Source organism: Chlamydotis macqueenii, chromosome 2, assembly GCF_036417535.1.
Source record: "Chlamydotis macqueenii isolate bChlMac1 chromosome 2, bChlMac1.mat, whole genome shotgun sequence".
Lineage (NCBI taxonomy): Eukaryota > Metazoa > Chordata > Aves > Otidiformes > Otididae > Chlamydotis > Chlamydotis macqueenii.
In genome coordinates, this window is record NC_141557.1 from 120,813,756 (window position 1) to 120,833,565 (window position 19,810).

General features: G+C 36.9%; 1 protein-coding gene across 4 annotated transcripts in view; it reads right to left on the reverse strand.

Annotated features, from left to right (window-relative positions):
• Positions 1 to 4,794: 4,794 nt before the first annotated feature.
• PCMTD1 (protein-L-isoaspartate (D-aspartate) O-methyltransferase domain containing 1) overlaps positions 4,795 to 19,810 on the reverse strand; it is a 46,293-nt gene continuing 31,277 nt past the window's right edge. For 3 of the 4 annotated variants that reach the window (XM_086740797.1, XM_086740800.1, XM_086740799.1), the window contains 4 exons: positions 13,000 to 13,171; positions 12,441 to 12,461; positions 11,309 to 11,432; positions 4,795 to 7,478 (listed from right to left, as the gene is read on the reverse strand). In XM_086740797.1, coding sequence (XP_086596923.1) covers positions 7,108 to 7,478; positions 11,309 to 11,432; positions 12,441 to 12,461; positions 13,000 to 13,171 — 688 coding nt within the window. In that variant the 3' untranslated portion in view covers positions 4,795 to 7,107. The remainder of the gene's footprint in view (positions 7,479 to 11,308; positions 11,433 to 12,440; positions 12,462 to 12,999; positions 13,172 to 19,810) is intronic. The other variant, XM_086740798.1, reaches the window with a different exon arrangement.

The window sequence follows — 19,810 nt, forward strand, 5'->3', positions numbered from 1 at the left end:
AGAATTTATTATTAATCCTAAATTACCATCACATCACTATCACTCCCTAGAATGCCAGTTTTCTACGCCTTCTCCACAAAATATTACCGAGATACATTTTTGTGCTCAGGGGAAAAAAAAAAAAAAAGTCTGTTAAATTTTTAAACCCAATTTCCTAAAGTGAGATGAGGTCATGGAGATGCAGTCATTATTAAAAATATTTAGTAAGGGTTAAAGAAAACCTAAAAACCCAGATTCTGGTATGGAAGAAGTCACTGAGTGCAGGTATTTGCGACAACGATGCTCTAACAGTTTTCACAAGATATTCACACAATCTCTATTTTAGGGAACATCTGAGAATAGTGAAGAGGAGCTGTGAAACAAAGCACTAGAAGTCTTTATAAAGAGATGCACCTTGTTACCCCTTTCCCACATCTCAGCATGTACAAACTCTGGTCTGAAAACACTTTGTGTACCTTGTGCTCTTTGAGCTCAAAACCTTTGCATCCATGCAAAACCTCACTCTGACCTTCGATCATTCAGCATTTGCATCCTCTCTCTGCTGTCACAATAGTTTTGAAATGCGTTTTGTTTTTCAAAAGAAGTTGAAGCTGCATCTCAGTAAGGTTGTTGCCAATGCTTATCTCAGCACTGTCATCGTTAGCAAAGCTGAGATCATGCCATGGAAACCACATGACAGGTCTACTTGTCTCATGCTTTAAATATGACACTTGCTTTTTGGCCACTGTTTCAAATTTTTCCCAATTTTCAGAAGTGAATCAGCAACTGCCAGAGACTATAAACTCTCAGGACTGCAAAACTGCCAGTTTGCATAATCCAGAGGCTTGGACAGCTAGCTTGGTTGCTGCTGCAAATGCTGAAGGTAGGACTGCGACTCAAAGTACTGCATCCAGCTCTGGAGTCCCCGACATAAGAGGGACATGGACCTGTTGGACAGGGTCCAGAGGAGGCCGCGAAGATGATCAGACAGCTGGAGCACCTCTCCTATGAGGACAGGCTGAGGGAGTTGGGGCTGTTCAGCCTGGAGATGAGAAGGCTCTGGGGAGACCTTATAGGGGCCTTCCAATACCTCAAGGGAGCCTATGAGAAAGATGGCGAGAAACTTTTTAGCAGGGCTTGCTATGACAGGACAAGGGGTAATCGTTTTAAGATAGAGGAAGGTAGATTCAGACTGGACATAAGGAAAAAAAATGTTTTGCAATGAGGGTGGTGGAACACAGGAAGAGGTTGTCCAGAGAGGTGGTGGATGCCCCATCCCTGGAAACATTCAAGGCCAGGTTGGATGAGGCTCTGAGCAACCCTGGTTGGAGATGTCCCTGCTCCTTGCAGGGGGGTTGGACTAGGTGATCAAAGGTTCCTTCCAACCAAAGCCACATGCTTCGTAACATTTAATGCATATTTAGTGCATACTGCCTCCCTTCCAGCCAATGCCTCTGCAACATACAGTGCTCTCCAACTCGGGAGACAAGGAGCAGCACTGTGCAGGAGGCACAGCTGCCACCAACTACTGCAGTATATAGGTCTGTGAGAGTCACCTATGAGTACAGATGATAGCACGCATAGCAGTCATGCTACACAGTCATGCTTTCCTCAGGTGCCCAAATGTCAAGTCCTCACAGATGGTCTCAAGTAAGCATTAGTATAAAGTTCAAAACGCCTCTTGAAGAAGTCTACTGCCTGATTACACAGTTAGTTAAGCCCTTATAGACCCTTCTAGTCTGGTACCTTAAATTTCTCCAAATTACATCAGCAACTCTCAAAAGGTCTCAGATTACATTAAAGTACACTTCAGAAAAAAAAACCCGTTATACTATACTCCTACAACAGAAATTTCATAAAATGTTTTGGAAAAATCATACAAACTCGGAGACTGATTCTACATCTTTCAGACATGTTTCTAAGCAAGTTACTTAACAAAATATTCCATTGTAAATACATCAGTGTAGGTACGATTGTATTTGTTTTTCCTACCAGCGGTCAGCACACGTTTAACCTTCCCAAAAGGCAACACTGCCCTCTCTTGGTGTAATTCGTTATGCACAATGTATTTGAGAAAATTCCCCAGAAACGTTAGAAAGCTGTTTTAGGGATGTACTACTACTTTTTAACTTTTTTTTTTTTTTGGGGGTGGGGAAGACTATAAAAAAACCCAAACCTAGCTAAAGCATATGAAGTACTACAAATAACAGATTTCGTTTTGTAGGATGTTGATCTAAAACAGTCACTACCATTAACACATCACTGAAAGCCATTATAGAATTCATTAAATGTGGAGCAAACAGTAAAAAAATACTGCATTGTATGCTTGCTCTTACTGATTACAGCAGAAATACGCACTGTACTATTTAGTAGTGAGATAAACCGAAGGCCAGGACAAAAACTAAAGTTAGGAAGACTAAAACCAGGTATTTAAAGTGGTTAAAACACTGAGCAAAATCTTTCAAGCTAATGTACGCAAAGACTACTGTTTGTACAGACTTGGGAAATGGCAGAAATTGAAGATTTTGAAGCAGGAATCAGAATTTCTTGCTGAATTTTTCTGATATAAACTCATCTATTGCTACTGTTTATTTACCAGTCACTACCCTCCTATAAAACTTTCCCACCTCTCACCCTCCCTTTATCCCTTTTCGTGTTCCAACCCTAAAGAAAAAAAAAATAAAATATCACTTTTAATTTCTTTTTGATCGCTTTTTGATCACTTAAGTCAAGTAGAAAAATATCAAACCTTGTTTCCACCCCTGTGTAACCCTCTGATGTGGTACCGACTCTGCCAACACCAAGCCATATACTTTGTGTACGCAGTTTGCAAGGCCTCCGGTCTGGCTGCATCCGAGCTTCCCTTTACCTGCCCATAGCTTTTACTCCGTTTAGCTGTGAGAGCAATCTCTCTAGTTTACCCAGTGCCTATAGGTAACTTGTTTCACCCATGTTTATCTTTGTGGGGTATAAGTCTACTTTTATATAAGTAACAGTAGTAAGCGACTATTGCTGACAGAATGAGGTATTTCTCATTCCCTCACAACGCCGTAGTGGAGAGAAATGCACCTCTGGTATCAGAGCAGAGGCCCCGAGAACTGGGGACACAGGAGGCAGCACAGGCGAACACTTGCATGGGATTGCAAGAGATGGGGCCCATGCTTGGTACTGGAGATCGCACAGCTGTGTGCAGCTCTACAGTGGTCAGTTTACAAAAATAAAACAAAAAAAACTCCCACAAAACTGAAGCTTGACAAAACTGGTTTTAGGGGTAATAGAGGATCTAACATACACAGGTTATCATATGCAGAAAACTCTGATACAAGTTGGAGCCTACAGAAGAATGAAGATGCAAAAGCACATTATTCAATACACAAATGACTCCCAAGCTGATCCCGGGAGACTAAGGAGTCAGCAACATCAACAAAATATTCCTACCACGAAAAGAGTGCAGAGGTGCAGAACCCTGTTACCCTCTCTAGCAGTTGCAAAGCTGTGGATTTAACACTTCGGGGAAATAAAGGGAGGTTGAGCGTAACACCAAGAAAAGGAACAGAAATAAGAAGTTCATGTGCTACAATTTTAATTGTATTACTGTGATTATTATTGTTATTTTCTGCCCTCTATATAGAGGTGATCTAGCTGCACTATTCTTTTCTACAATAGACTAAACCATGATTCTTAAACTACACTGGGAAGATCTCTAGAAGCATGTGTGGATGTGTGTATATACATATATGTATAGAGAGAGATGTATCTAGATTCCTACACCTAAAATAACAACTTTAACACCTTCCAAACAAAAACCCACCTATCCCTTTTTTCAAGGAAGTAGAAATCAGTGAGCCTCCAAACCTGGACCACGAATCAGCTGAAAGCTTCGGTAAAAATGACCACTTCAGTCATGATGGTTTGTATCAGAAGATGGAGTCTCTACCGTGGACACGTAGGTTGTCATATAACTTACCAACACAATCTCAGAAGTGAGAGTCCTGGCTCTTCGACTAGTTTCCTTACTTAAGTATCTTGATGTCCAGAAACGTGATATGAATATAAGCCACTAAGCTTCAAAATCAAGTATACAGAAACCTGATGAAACTGAATATAATGGTATAAGAACTCAAAAGGACATTTGAGAGAAGAGACTACTGAAGTGTGTATCAACAAAAAAACCCCGCTGGTCTATTTGCCTGCAAGCAACATTTCTCTGTTTGTGGAGATCATCCATGTGTACCGAAGATGTTTGAAGTAGGCAGTCAGGTAAGCAGTGGAGCAGTAGGAAACCCAGTACTGCTTAGTGTACCCACCTTCTGTTTTTCCTGTAACTGCTAACAAAGTAAGGCTGCATCAAGAGGCAGTTTCAACAGGAAGTATGACTCAGTCGTCACTCACCACTCTTGCTATTCTTACCTCAAGGCTTTCCTTATTTATTTTGACCTAGATTGTTTTCACCCTCAACATAGCAACTATCTCAACAATTGGGGGGGGGGAGGGGGGAGGGGAACAACACACAAAAACCAAAACCACTCATGAAAATGTTCTTGTGTGTATAGCTCAAGTATAGCTCCTGGGCTCTCCAGAAGAAACTAAATCTCCAGAAGTACTTCAAAAGTAGTGCTGGGCCCCAAACAGCTTTCCCATGTCATGAATAACATTTCATCTTCCAACCTTCATAAAAATCCAAAATCTTAGCAAGAAGGTATATAACTATTTCTGAAATTCAAGAATAGCCTTTATTAAAAAGTTACTGACCTATGAACAAACTGGTATCTGAATTTCCAAATAACTGAAAATACTTGCACAGAAACACAGAAATTCAAGCAAGCAGAAACCACAAAAAAAAAAAACCATTTTATTGCAACAACGTCCCCATCATCAACCAAGATGGCAAAAATTAAGTTTTAATTCATTTTGTGTTTCTACCTTTTTATTTATGTAAATATAAATTCAAGAGTGTAAAATAAATCCACATATAAAACACAGAAGAAACATTCTCTTTCAGTGACTCCGAAAAAACCTCACATACTGAAAAATCATGACAAGTCATCCGCTGTCCATTTTTCCAAGTATACAGGCGTGAAAGAATGCAAAAATTTATTCTCCAAGAGCATCACGTATAAAGTCCTTGAAGTTTTTATCTCATACTCTTGAGCTTATGGATGTAGATTCCAAGAAAAGGAGAGACAAAAAACATCTCAAACTTCAGATTACTTAAACTCCACCTAAAATAATCAATTTAAAACAAGATTATGTTCAATTCTTACAGCTGATGCATCACAATTACTTTATTAGTATCCTTATTGTGGAAAACTATTTCTTATTAGCTCTTCCTGCTTTTAAAATAAAGTCAGGATACTTATTTCAAATACATTTGTTTACCTACACTGTAAATATATTGCGGAAAGTATCTCCACATGCTGGTACAACAGGCCTTCATGAAGTTCCACTTAAACATTACTATGATGTACCTTAAAGAACATGGACTATAGCATGAAATGCACCGTAGAGTCAGTGTCACGGGATTATGCATTATCTTCCTTCTCAGATGCAACAAAATGCTTATAAATTTTGAAGTCAGTACTGGATTGTTAGACCACATGAATATCAGCTGGTTATAAACACTTGGACTAGGAACATCTACTGTTTTAGAAAGATGTTATTATTTTGTTTAATTGTTATTACACCAAAAAAAAAATCTGTTACCAGTATTATAAAACGCATCGTGCAGGGTATTTCAAGAGGAATGTTTTTCACTGGGTCCAACAGGCAGATGTTTCCAATTACTGTGGCTTTTAATGCAGATCATGCCAAGTTCTTAATAAAAAGTGTTTTCCCTCATGGTTAAGTTACAACAGAGAATGAAGAAATTAAGATGGTAAAAGCAAACAAAGTTAAAAATGAGAAGTGCAAGTAACTTCACAACTAGAAGAGGAAAAAATCATAGAAGGATTTAAATCAGCACTATTGTGGGTCCCCACAGCTGCTGCTACTCTTAGGTTTCAAAAAAAAAAAATGCATATGATTTTATAAATATTTTTGTGCTGAGAGTCATGCTCAGAAAACAAATAAAGGCTAGCACAAGTCTAACTTCTTGGAGAGGCATGTTAAGTACAAAATTCACTTACTAAAGTGCATTTGCTGAACAAATTCTAACTTTTACTATTATAGCTATCCCAATAAGCAATATAAACTAAACTTTGTTGAAATTCTACCTCTACTTAAAAGCAGTAAATATAGATGACTGATATCTAAATTACAATCTTGTATTACCAAACATTTTGACTCAATGCTGTGAGCTGTAGAAATAAACAAAATGTACTGTCTTAAGCTTCCCACAAATGAGGAAGTGCCTCTAGTTAGAAATACTGAAAGTAGAGAATGGAGTTAAGTACAAGCAGAGCTGAAGCAAGCATTGCTTTGCTTCTTATTCAATATGATGTCTTGTTAAGGCTCTGAGAGAAGCTGTTACTTTTCTCAAAATCTTTTGGCAAAAGACAAGAATGCAGAAGAAGCAGAGTCATCTGACATTTCAGAACTTGTATTTTCATATTTCATTAAAGCCAGCTCATTCAGTGTCTGTATATATTTATTGCACTTGTGTTGTTGGAATACAACTATACCAACATAGTAATGATTGCAACAAAGCCATAGTAAAATAAACTTTAAAAGGGTCTGATTCTGACATTAGAGAATAAGTGTCTGCATGTTTAAAATGTTCCCCTAATAATAATACAGACAAATTGCCCATTGAGTCAGATGCACATGTTCAACAATTATTTAGCATATATAAAATTTCACTCATCCTTTTATCAATACAAATCTGTTAGGGATCAAAAAAGACTTACCATGCAAAATATTGATTAGTGCTGCATAATGGAATATATATTTCTATCAGAGTTAAAACAGCATTTTCAAAATTTAAAGAAAAATAAATTTTTAAAAAGGGATTCTACTGTTGAATGCAAGTCTTCCTCGTAGCAAAGACAAGATAGAGACAAGTTACGACTTATCGCTGTACTTCAGTCTTGATGAAAGACTAATAATAAACTGTCCACCTACTTCTTAATAAATGCTACATTTTCAAGAATAAAGGAACTATCAGTAGGCATTATTTCTACTTAAAACAAGTTACTTCTCTCTGTAATAGGTCAAGTATGCTTTTAAGGATTCAGGTAATGGTAGACTCATAATTTTCTCTCTCAATAGATTTCGAGGAGGCTCTTCTGGCTTCAAGGCCTCACTGTGATCTTTATCCTCCTCCTCTTTGCTATCATCTTCCATTCTTTCATCTTCTTCACTATCTAGAGGCTGAGGAATGAGCTGATTACCAACAAACACATAGGTGTTAATCCTGCGTCTACGACATCTCCTCCGTTTTCGTTTTGGAGGAGCCTTCTGAGCAATACCCTTGGCTTTCATCTCCTCATTTATGAAGTTTCTAAGTGTACGTCTGATATATATTCGAGCAAGGTCCTGGAGATTCCTAACAGCACATGGAGCTAAAATGAAAAAGAAAGTGAGTTATAATTACTGTAAGTGAAATTTCCAGCTAGCAAAAAAATAGCTGCAAGGCAGCAAGACTAACGTTCAAGAACAACTGAAGTTTTAGTATACGACACAATATGCAAATGAAACAAGGGTAATAGAGCCACCTTGACAAATCCTGTAGGATATTCACTACTGAAAGACTTCTATTCCACATACATATGTAAAGAGGACAGATTTGAGCTGAAAATAGGTTCTGGAACATGATTAATTTTTTAGAGAAAATGCACAGTCCAAGAAATTAAGAGACCTTTTGACAGATGTTCAAGAATAGTTGAAAGCATTAACAGATTATTAAAATAAATTTAGGAAAGCATGCAACAAACACTTGTCAGGTGCCAGTCTTGGGACCTACTGCTGGCACTGTTTTGAGATCCTGCAGCTGTGAAGATTTCCACCCTTATGTCACATTTGTTTAGGCAAGTTTCTTTCTTCTGCCTCCCTTTTCTACTCACTAAGCTTTTCCTTACTTCCTACTGAACCAACTGATGAGGGAGGGCCATGTCAACTTCACAGCTGACCAATGAGGCAAGTCACCCATATCTTTGCAGCAGAAGAGAAATCAAGAAAAAAAAGCAAGTAACAAAAAGCTGAAAGCCACATATTTTCCAGGGACAGACAGGCAGGTGATGACTACGTGCTGCTGGACTAGTGGATGATTGCCCTACATGAGCTACAGCTGGCTAATTCCAAGGAAAACAAAACCAAAGTAGTACACCAAACAAAACTCTGCAACCTATTCAACTTGTGTGTCATTTTTGTTCCTATACAAGGCAGCATAAAAAGAAACACTTCATAAAATTAGAAGGAAAAAAAATTATTTCCTTCAAAAGAGGATGGAACAAAATTTTGAAACACAGCATCCTGAAAAACATATAAAAGCAGTAAGCTCAGCTTTCTTATTCTGTAAGATAATATAAACCAACCATATTATTTTTAGTGCCAGTTAGGATTAATTACATCCTATTTGATTTTGAAGACAACATCTAAAAGCTTTAAAGACAAAGTAAGCTCCTCACATTCACATCCCAGATCATAAGCTATAATTGGTTAACTGTCAAGACCTAAAGCTCCTGTACTTCTGTTCAGCAATCCTAGGCACACACAGAGATACCATAAAGAAAATTAACTTCTAGACAGCTTCAGACCTGTCCTATTTTTATTTTTTTTTAAAAACAGAAATGCTTAATAGGCAGGAAGGATAGTTATGAAGTCCTACAGTAAGACAGTCAGAAAACGTTCCTTTGCAGGTAAAGTAAAATCTGTTTGAATACAGAACTATTCAGGAGGACATCTAGGGAACAATTCAAATAACAGAAGTAACCTTAAGTTCCACTGATATTCACTGATTTAAGCCAAACTGAGCAAGAAACATGACTCACATTTGTTTTGATTAGTAATCTTCTCAAACTTGCTTGATAATTAAAGATTACATTTGAGGCTAACCAAACCTAAAAATATAGTAAAATTTAACTGAATCATCTTTTCTTCTTCATTACGATTAAATAAAAATTAAAATTAGACTTCAATAAAATCTATCATTTTATGATTTATCAATGATGGGCTCACGATGATCAGAGTTTTTAGTATACACTGTATACTGCGGGTCAACACAACTTTACTTCCTGCATTAAATGAAACATGAAGCTATGCAATCATGTTAACATTCTGCTCAAATGTAAAAACTTTGTTGAGATGCAGAATTTACCACTGCTAGGGGTGCTGACCTTTATCACATAGCTTTCAGTCTACCCAAAGACAAAGTTCATCCTTGCTTGCAATATGCCTCATAGGTGTAACCACTCTGGTGTTGAATAAGCCATATTAAATCGTTTACACGTAACGTGAAAATATGGATGTGGTTTACTGCCCCTCTTAGTTTCTCTCCGAAAAGCATTAATCAAACTATTCACATTAAGGGTATTTTTTTTTTTTAAATGAGACAACAGGATGCAATTTTGTATGTTTCATGTCCTCTTCTTTCTAATTGCCTACCAGCAGTGAACTGCATCCTAACCAATAACTAAGTTGGCAAAACGATCCTTTTCACAACACCTCTGTAGTTTTCCATGAGGAAAAGATTCTACTTTGAGAATTACTGGCTGACAGATATTTTACTAAGCCTTACACACATATGACAATTATAACTGTAGTCCATATACAACATTACGGATGTGCCAGATGGGATTGTCCAAAGTATAGCACAAACTTCATGTTTACTTAGCAGTGACATCTGCAATTTCTGGATAAAGTTTACAGAAGGATAATATTTACTAGACTAGGCTGAACTTTTAAGATAATTTACAGGTGTGTGGATTTGAAACAAATAGACAATGTTACTACAAAAGAATAATTCGCTAAAATTTTTATTTTTTGAGCTTCAGAGCACTACTTTTTACACCACCTGTTTTTTTTTAAGCATCGTGATAAAAATAGACCAGCCTGAGCAGTGGAAAGAAGCATATCTTAGTGATTTAATTTTACGGTGCAACTTGAAGCCTGTCATGTTCTGTGGGTTGGTTGTTTTATTTTTTCTTTTGAATAGTGCCAACTTAGTAGCACATTTGCGTGTTATTTTCCTCTTCTCACTAAAGAATCATTTTGAAATTAATATGTGAAGCTACTCAGAGCAAACACTTTTACTGTACTACAGTTCAGTTCTGAATGGTACTGATCTGCATTATTTTCATTCTGAAAATTCAGGAATGGTTAATTTCAGGAAATAACTTCTGAGGTCTGAAGAAGTTAAGTGTTAAGTAACCAAAATTAATTTCTGCAGAAGAGCTGATTACATGAAGGAAAGGATCATCTATACTTTGAAGGAAAAAAAAAAAAAAAAAAAAGGTAACTATAATAAGGAACTATCCTTGGCAAGCTCACACATACTCTCAAAACTAATAGCCAAAGCAGCAGTTATAGGCAATGCAACCTGATAGGACATCCTCGACTCTTGAAGAGTTTGTACTTGTTTCACAGCTAAAAAAATGTGCATGGAGGCAAGAAGCATGTGAAGAGGACAAGAGGATTAGTTCCCTTTGGTTACATGCTAACAGAACAAAATAGGAGAGAAAAGCTGTTGTCTTCTAGGCTCTCTGTTGCATTGATTTAAGTTTCCACATGCTCCTGAAGCTCTGTGTATTACTCTACTCCAAGCCCTGACCACCCATTTCAACCCTCCACCTTTCTCCCCTTTCTGCTTATCATGTTATCTTACCATCTCGGCAACAAATGTATTTTCAGAGACTTTCTTAATACCTTTACTAACCTAATTCAAAGCATTGCAGCTAGAAAGTCAACCTCAATTACTACTAAAACCATCTAGGCATGACTGCATCAGTTGCAGACAGACATGCAGACTCAGCTATTAACACCCGACACTATGAGAGCTGCAGTTTAGATCTGTTTCTTTGATTTCACTGCAAAGAGAAGAAATACTTTTACCTGGGAGATCATCAAAAAGTTAGCACTCCTGATAGACCTAGTATTGACTTGCTATTTTATCTATAGCTCCCTAGAAAGAGAGAAGGTGAACTTAAAAGGAGAAGTCTGGAGAAAAGAATCTGGAAACATTGTATCATTTAATCCAGGATATTAATCGTTTAGCATCACAGAACATGCACTAGGAGCACAAAAAAAATATCAATGAGCTACTGCTCTACTAAACTGTATGTTCCTGGTTTATCATATTATGTCTGTATAGCACAGTCTCGCTACTTCCAGAACACCACAAACAGCCACTACAACACCAATCAAGCCAAAAGGGGTGAGCACAAATGACACTTACGCAGTCCCACAGTGTCATGCTTGCCATTGTCATTTCTGTTTGGTTGCACGAGTGGAGCAAACGAAACAGCAAGGATGTTTTTACTTTCCCATGTGTTCTGTCCTGTTCTCAAGATTTGTGTTAGCTGCATAAAAACAAAATCAAAACAAGTGGTTACAGTTTTGTCCTACTCAATACTATTCAGATTGGTGTTCAAACAAGCTATTTTGATTTACTTCAAAATTAGTTTATAAAGGCTGTTTTATGAACAGAAAGGACTTTCATATTCCTTGAAACACTACTTGGTCACTAGAGTACTGAAGAATGCTCTTCGGCAGCGGGAAGAGATGCAGCTGGAAAATTAAGGCCCAAAGAAGTTTTGCTTTTTCTGATTTTTGCAAAAGGTCAGAGAATACTTCAGATTGGAAACAACCTCTGGAGCCTACCTCCTGCTTGAACAAGATCAAGTTCAAAAGTTGTATCAGCCAACTCAGAAGCTTTTCCGATGAAGTTAAGAAGATCTCCTAGGACTGAGACTCCCCGATCTGTCTAGGCAATCTGCTGTATTGTTCAACCACTCTCATTATGAAAAATTGTTTTCCCTATACGCAGGCAGAATGCTGCTACTTGTAACATTCTTCTTTCAGTTCGCTGTGCACCTGCGAGGAGAACTGGACTCCGGCCAATAGGTAAATTCTCTACTCCTTTAGGAAGCCAAGTCAGGAATTAAATGTTCCCTTAGCTGTTTCTCCGCAGGCTAGATTAACCCAGATCTTTCAGCTGCTCCTTATACTTTACATGCTCTAGCCCTTAAACCATTTGTATATAAGGTAGGAATATTCACGGTTTTAATGTTGCTTTCAAATTGTGACTACTTTTAAGTTGGATTCCATTAATTTCAACTGACAGCATCTTAGTCCAACAAATACTGAAAAAGTTATGGAACTGAATCATGCAGGCTATGTTTAAATCACTTTAGTATTCTGAGAAAGCAGATACATAATATGATAATTACTTTTGGAAGATAAAGTAACTAGCATACTTAGCAACAAGCATTTTAGTAATTATCTTTATTCAGGAGGACATCAATTTAAACAACATAATCTGTCTTTCTCAATTTCCCTATTAGTAAAACAGGGAGAATAATACTTACCTTCGTAAAGCCTTTTGAGATCTAAGGATGAAAAAAGTAATAAAAGTGCGAAGTATTATTAAAATAATACACCTATCTGAAAAACGTTTTATCTAACATGGAAAAGCAACACTGAAAAATGCTGGAAACAAGTAATATTTTTTCCTCCCCTTACAATGTCCCACTAATGAGAGCTATTTCATACTTCTCTAAAAGAAATCCTCTTGGTTTAGAGAGTGGTTTCTTTTAAGTACTAACTGAAAATGTCTGCGTGGCAGGGAGGTTTCAAAGCAGTTCTGGGACTGGTATAATACACTGAAAATTCTATGAATGGAGTTCTAGTTTTGCTGAAGACACACTTTTGCTAGAGACTTTGTTGGAGGTAGGATATTGATGCTTTCCTACAAGTTTAAGGGAAAAAATTTCAAGACTTCATTTAAAAGACTATTATCTACTTATTGCAGCCAAACACTGAATCAAGATATCACTAGCTGAACATAACTTAATCAAATATACATTTTAAAGCATTCCTTAAATATTTATGCTAAAAGATAAAAAGGGTAAATTGTCACTAAGTCACCTGATCTTCTATAGGCATTACTAAAATGCCTCCCACTTTCAATAAAATTTTCATGTAGTTTTCATGGTCTTTCTGGACTCCAGCTCCACAGTAAATCCGGTCATACTGATGACTGTCTGAGGCTATTTCCAAACAATTACCAACCACAAAGGCAGGTTCACAGAACTCAAATCTAAAGGGGAAGAAAAAAACAAAGAGGGGACACGTTTCAAATGCGGATTTTTAAAAGCCAGGCCAGATAAAGACAGAAAAATATTTTTACATCTTCCCTTATGTAATAAAAAAAAAAAAAAAAAAAGACTCCTAAAGTATGTATGCTCAATACTACTTTGAAAATAACCTGGTTTTTTTTTCTGATACATCAGAGACCAAAGAGAAATTCTGAAAAAGTTACAATCATGTCTTATGCAAAACAAGAAAGGCCTCGAAGCATCCCCAGACTTCATAACTACAAGCAAATAGATTTGTCTAAAGAAACTTACAAATCATACAGTAGAAGTGCCTTTAAAATAGTACATTTATCAACAATGTGGAATATACAGGCTGCTGAATAAATACTGAAACAGTGCATTTCCTAATAGCCCCTCTACATTTTTTAAAAATATCAGGCTTTGAAAAAGACTTGTATTCCTCCCAATTTTCCACCTTGAGCCCCATCCACTTTTCCCCATAAAATAATTTAATAGAAAAGTCTGTCATTTTTTTTTGACCACAAACAAAGCAAGAAAGAAAATAATTATCACAAAAGCATCTGTTCTAATTTTTATCCGCAAACGGGAAGTTATACAACTGCATGTAAGTGGACCTAAGTCTACAACAGGTTGCAAGGACTGCAAGTACTCATCGTCAGTGCATAAAATAACAAAGGAAAAACGTACAGGATAGAGTTTTATTGCCAAAGCTGCATATATTCTCCATTACGTTGGTATTTTCTAACACTTTTCAATCTTTGCAGCACCTTATGGCTTCAGCTGTTAACACCATAATACATGTCATTTACCATTTTGTAAAAAAAAAGTCCTTCAGCAAATAACTACCTTTTCCCCAAGCACTTCAAAAGTAAGAAGAGAAGTTACACAGTTACTTACAGAAAGGATTTATGGTTTTCTTTGGAAATAATATAAAGTAAAACCTAATACCTTGTTGTCACATGAAATAGTTCATAAACTTCATTCGGCAGTATTAAAATCCTATGCATCTCAAACTTCATCCAGAAGGAATGAATTTTTTCAAAAACTTCTTCAAATATATGCAACCATTTTATGAACTGTACAATTGACTGTGACTGGAAAGCAATTTGTTTCTTACTTGGCTGGCAATAGCAAATCCCAGTACAACACCTGACAACATTCAGATCAGTGTTTCTTCCATTACAGCGAAACTTGGCAGCTTTCACTGCTTAAGGATGCTGCCTATAAGGCTTGGCTGTCTTTCCTATCTACAGCACTGCCACTAACAAATTAGAGTTCTACTAAACAGAAGTTTTTGCTTGAAATCTGTTTTTTTTTCCCCTGACACAGGATGCTTGATCTTGAAAATCATGCAATGTTTCCTTCTTTGACTAGTCACAGACAGACCCCAGCACAGCTCTCTCAGGTGCTATATGCAGCCAATAGTCCATAATGTTGTTTCCTTATCCAAATCCAGAGGAAAAAAAAATATGAAAGCTACAAACAACACCGGCAGATTAAAAAGGGAGAGGGAGGGGGAGTAGGGAATGATGGCCTTGTTGCACACAACTGGGCAGCTAGCCCAGCCTGAACTGTGGCTGAAGTAATTTCAGATTAACACAGAAAGACGCAGAAATACTTCAGGCAAGGCTAAATGCCAGGAAGAAAATTAAACCCAAGGCACTGATCACTCTGAAGTTACTTCACTTCATGAGCACACAGACTATCATGTCTTTTTCTACGCTCACTGAAAGTCAATCAGGTAGTTTATGCTATAGCTTTAATTTCAGGTTGTCTACAGTTTAAGTCAAGCACCATCACATCAATTTAATCTGAAAGCTGGAGCAAAGCACCTTTGTAAGCTTCAAAGGAAGAGAGAGAGAACGTGGCACTTTCGTAAAATGCAGTATTAAATCTTGAGACGGTTCTTGGTTAGTTTTACAAAAATGAAGACAGCCTGCCTTCCTAACCTGGCAACTTTCACAACTTCTTCTGATCTTCTCAGTATGCTCCTCTAAAAGCTGGCAAGCTTATAACCAGGTACTCCTAACTGCTTCCTCTACTAGAAATCACACTAAAGCTCATGAAGCCACAGGTCACACTCTTTTAAAACCAGCAGGAACACCAAACTCTCCAAGGAAGTAAAAATAATACCAAAAAAACCCATGAAACATTCCCCAGACGCAAAATACCCTATACATAAGGTGTGGATGAAAAACTACAGCGGTCTTTACAGATATAGTAAAAGCTGAGAAGAGTTTCTCTTTTAGCTCCACAGCTTGCAAATCAGAAGGGCACAAAGCACAAACGAAGAGACAGAAGCGTCTTCCTACTGCACCTGTAAGAATGAGATGGGCTACGCACTGGAGGCCAACTCTGTCTGGAGACACTTAAGACCCCCTGGACTGTGCTCCACATTATTAACATAATTTTCTGGAGACACGATGCTTATGATGAAACTAGCCAGCTATTTATTAGTCCATTTACTCCAAAAACCACCTTCTTCACCCACAGAGCTCCAGCTAGTTACAAACCAATCTGTCAAGAGCAAGAGCTTCCTGAGAGACTAGTTTCCCACAACAAACCTGAACGGACTAGGGTGCACATAATTCCTGAAGACATCTCTCTAGTCCTATCAGATGAAAAACAAGGGGGTCTACTCAGCTCACCCGGCTGTGCAACCGTTTCACCCAGCTGGCTGGCTTAGTATGCCAGTGCCCACTCGAACATACGCAGTTCGAGTCTCATATAGCTTTCTGCTACCCAGAAAGCTAGACAAAAGTAGGCAGCAATAGGAGAAAAAGGTTATAAGCGGCATCTGATAATTGCAAGATGTCAGTTCAAAGGCCAACCCTCTTCATTCGTGCTGCCCACAGAACCCACTGCTTCATGTGCTATGGTGTGAACAGTAACAAAATGCCAGAAATAAAGGTGTACAGTATTCATACTTAGTAGAGAACTATGGACTTCTCAAACCTAGCTAAGTTGTACAACTGTCAACCTTACTCCTCCACACTCCCATGTAAGGTAAACCCCACCAGTGATGCAGCAAAACTCCTTCCCTGCTCCCTGAATTTTCAGCTGATTCTGTTTTCACAAAAAGATACATGCACCTCTGAATCGGAAAGAACTGATAAATGCACGTGCAATTTTCTTGTATGAAAACTACAAAAGACAAAACTAAAGTGCTGAAACAATCTGGAGAAGTTTTAATCACATTAAGTTCTTCAGTTGAATCTGGTACCTTGATTACAAGAGAACCAACAGCCCACGGAACAGGAATTAAGAGTTCCCATTGTAGAAAACATAGCAACAGAAGATTTTTTTTTAAAAGAGCACTTGCCACAGAATAAATTTAAGTACACACAGATCACATTTAGCAACGGCTCAAGATAATCAAGCACTTTCAGGCGCACAAAACATCTGTTGACCTCATTCTGCCCTTCCATCTTTTCCATTTTTGTCATTTGTTCCTCAAGGATGGGTGTTTCAAGTCCATCCTCAATATAGCCACAGCACTTTTCTTCCAGTTAAATGTAAAAAAAATTCCGAAAAATTTAAAGTGCTTTTCTGTCTTTGCTGCAGGAACTGAAGAACATTATCAAGTAACAGACTATTACTGCCCATGTTCTTTTAAGTAAAATTCCCCATAGATATCAAATCAATGAAGTATTGTAATGAAATGAACATCCATTTAGAAAAGCATTTACAGCAAAGCACTAAGATTAAAGTTTGTTGCTCTTGTATCCATATCCACCAATCTAGTACTTGTGTGATAGCAAGATATAATAAATAAAGTAAGAGAGCATAGTACTATAATCTACCCTAATAGTAATGTGGTGGAGTGGGTTGGGTGGTTTGTTTGTTTGGTTTTTTTTTCCTTCAAGGGGATTCCTTGGTTGGTCTTACCATGGCACTCAACCACAGAACCTACCATTTAATGACTTACAACTCATCCAGGATGCTTCTTGGGCTAAGCTCTTCTATCTACATAACCTTCATGGATGCAGGATGTTATCCTGATATCTCCTGAAGATTAATTAAGTGCAAGTAGGTATGAATTCTCTTTTTTTTTTTAAGTGGTATAAAACTTGATTCTTTAAAAAGAACAAGTTCAAAAGAACTGGGGAGAAAAATCAAGTAATTTGAAGGAAAAACATCCACGGGTTTGTGTTTGAAAGAAACAGCAAAACATGTTACAAGATGCTTAAAAAACCCCAATACTGAGAAACTACTTGAACTACTTACAGTTGTCTTTTGCTAGGAGAAAAATTAATTAGTTCTTAAAACCAGCATCACTCCAGCTACATTTTACACCTCTCAACTACCACATTCATACCAGGACATCGTCTGAGAGCACACTTCTGCCTATGCCTACATTTACTAACCACACTCATACCTCAGCTTGCTGCTTACAGCCCTTACAGAAAGAAAACTCATTTCAATATGAATTTAGTATACTGTTTTCCCATCCACACTCATTTTGTTTAGTCAGTCAACTCAAACCCTCCAAGTCTGAAATGTCATTCAGTACCACCAAGCTGTTCCCACTAATTCTAATAAGAAATTTATTTAAATTTAGGGTATGAAGGACTGCTCTTCAACTTTAATGACATATAAGAAGAGGCTGGCAAGTTGTTAACACCTGTCATTTAAACTTGTCGTATTTTATACAGTAACACTACATTAGAACAAGGAATTCAAAAGCACTGCAAGACAAATTTCACACATAAGTCTTTATGGAAAAAATCCCCAAGTTTTTTTTTTTTTATGAGTAAGAACTCATGAAATTAGGTTTATATTAAAAACTTCCCTTAAGCCACCAAATACATTAATAACCAGATATTGAAAAGAATTTGCAAAACGTGTAGACTCTGAAAATACACGATAAAACACTGAGCTATTTTTGCTACCGTGACAAGGAAATAACACATTTGCCCTATAAGAATACACTGATTGCTGTACTAATTCTAATATATGGTCAACTGTATTTTCAGCAAAAGAACTCCTCAGGTTGGAGAAAGAACGAAGGAAAAAGGAAAAAAAAAACCAAGCAAAAACAAAACCAAGAAAACACCCATTTTGGCAGACTGGCAGTTTAGCTTAGAAGTTTTTTATTCTCTTCACCAACAAGTGTTTACTGTGGTTACTTGAAGACACAGCCTGAAAAGTTATGCATCATTTAATCGAGGAAATTCTGTCTCCTTTGTCCACTTGCATTAAAAAGACAATATTCTCAGAGCTTCTTTTATGTCAAACGTGAGAATTTAATAAATTGTAATCTTACTCCAAGTACTCCTAGAACCTGATTAAACACCAATACATTTACTGAAAGAAACCTTGAAGAAGCTTTCAGATAACTTAGTAAATTTTTCAGGTTCTAAACCAATATAAAACTTATCTTCTTTGAAAACCACAGTTAATATTCACATGACTTTGTGTGATGAAACATGTCACAAGAACATGCAACAGAATAATGAAATACTCCCTGATTTCTATGCCTCATTACCCTTTCTCATTTTACTCGACTGCAAAAGTGCTTTAGAATTTTTGTCAATTAGATTTAAAGGTACTTATATATTGCAGGAAAAGGTTTTCCCATTTGTTTCTCAATAAATATTTCTCACGTTGTATCCTATCTGTGATGGCTATTTAAGATTAAATCACTAGCTAAGAAACTGAAAGCCTGCACTGGTTAATATCGGAAAACAATTTTTAAAGCATGTTATTTCTTTTCGTATTAAGTGGGAGAAAGCAGGGCAAGATGGCAAGTTCTTTTCACCTCTTTTTGTAATTTTTTTTTTCTCCATTGTTCATTCCATCTCATTTAAGTATTTTTTCCAAGCTCTGAACTAGTCTTCAGTTCACGTAAAAATGCATATTCACAGATTGCAAGTATGTTTTACTGAACAGTTGCACACATTTTACCTATTAGTATTACTGTTATTTGTGAGACCTTCTGCATGTACACAGCAAATATTGGAATAAAGAGAAACAAATAAAAATGTTAAAACTTTGAAAAAATCTACAATGACAACTTTTAAGTCTCTTGCATCCAATTACAGTAACAGTAATTTTAATCAGCATTAGAGTAATAGCTAAAAAGTGATGCTGGTAAAATTTCTATCCAGTAATTTTGTCTTGAACGTTTCTTCAGCTTTCAGGCAACGTGGTAGGGAAAGTGAGAAACCTGTATGCCTACTTTGCTGGTATTTGTCATCTCCTTTTTTGAATTGCCTTGGTTCTTCTATCATATAACTTCAGCTATCTTGCTTATAATTTCTGATACACTCATTACTTTCATGAAGTGGACCAAAACATATTACTCTCAATTATTTCTGAAGAAAAATTCAAACACTGTTTTTTTAAAATACTTAAAACGAATCTCACTCTCCCTTCAACAGTGGTTCCCAAAATTTAAACTTCATTATGTACTGTATCTAAACTTTGGTAGTAAAATGAAGAATTATATTACATGAATACTTTTCATCAATTCCACAGTGAATTTTAAGAAAGGTGGACAGGAATAGGAAGATGAGAAAAAAAACTTCTGTCACTTCAGTTTGTTGTCAGGGGCCTAATACTTCCATTGATAGAAGTCTGGAAAACAACTTATCTATTTACAGAGAGTATTTGCTTTC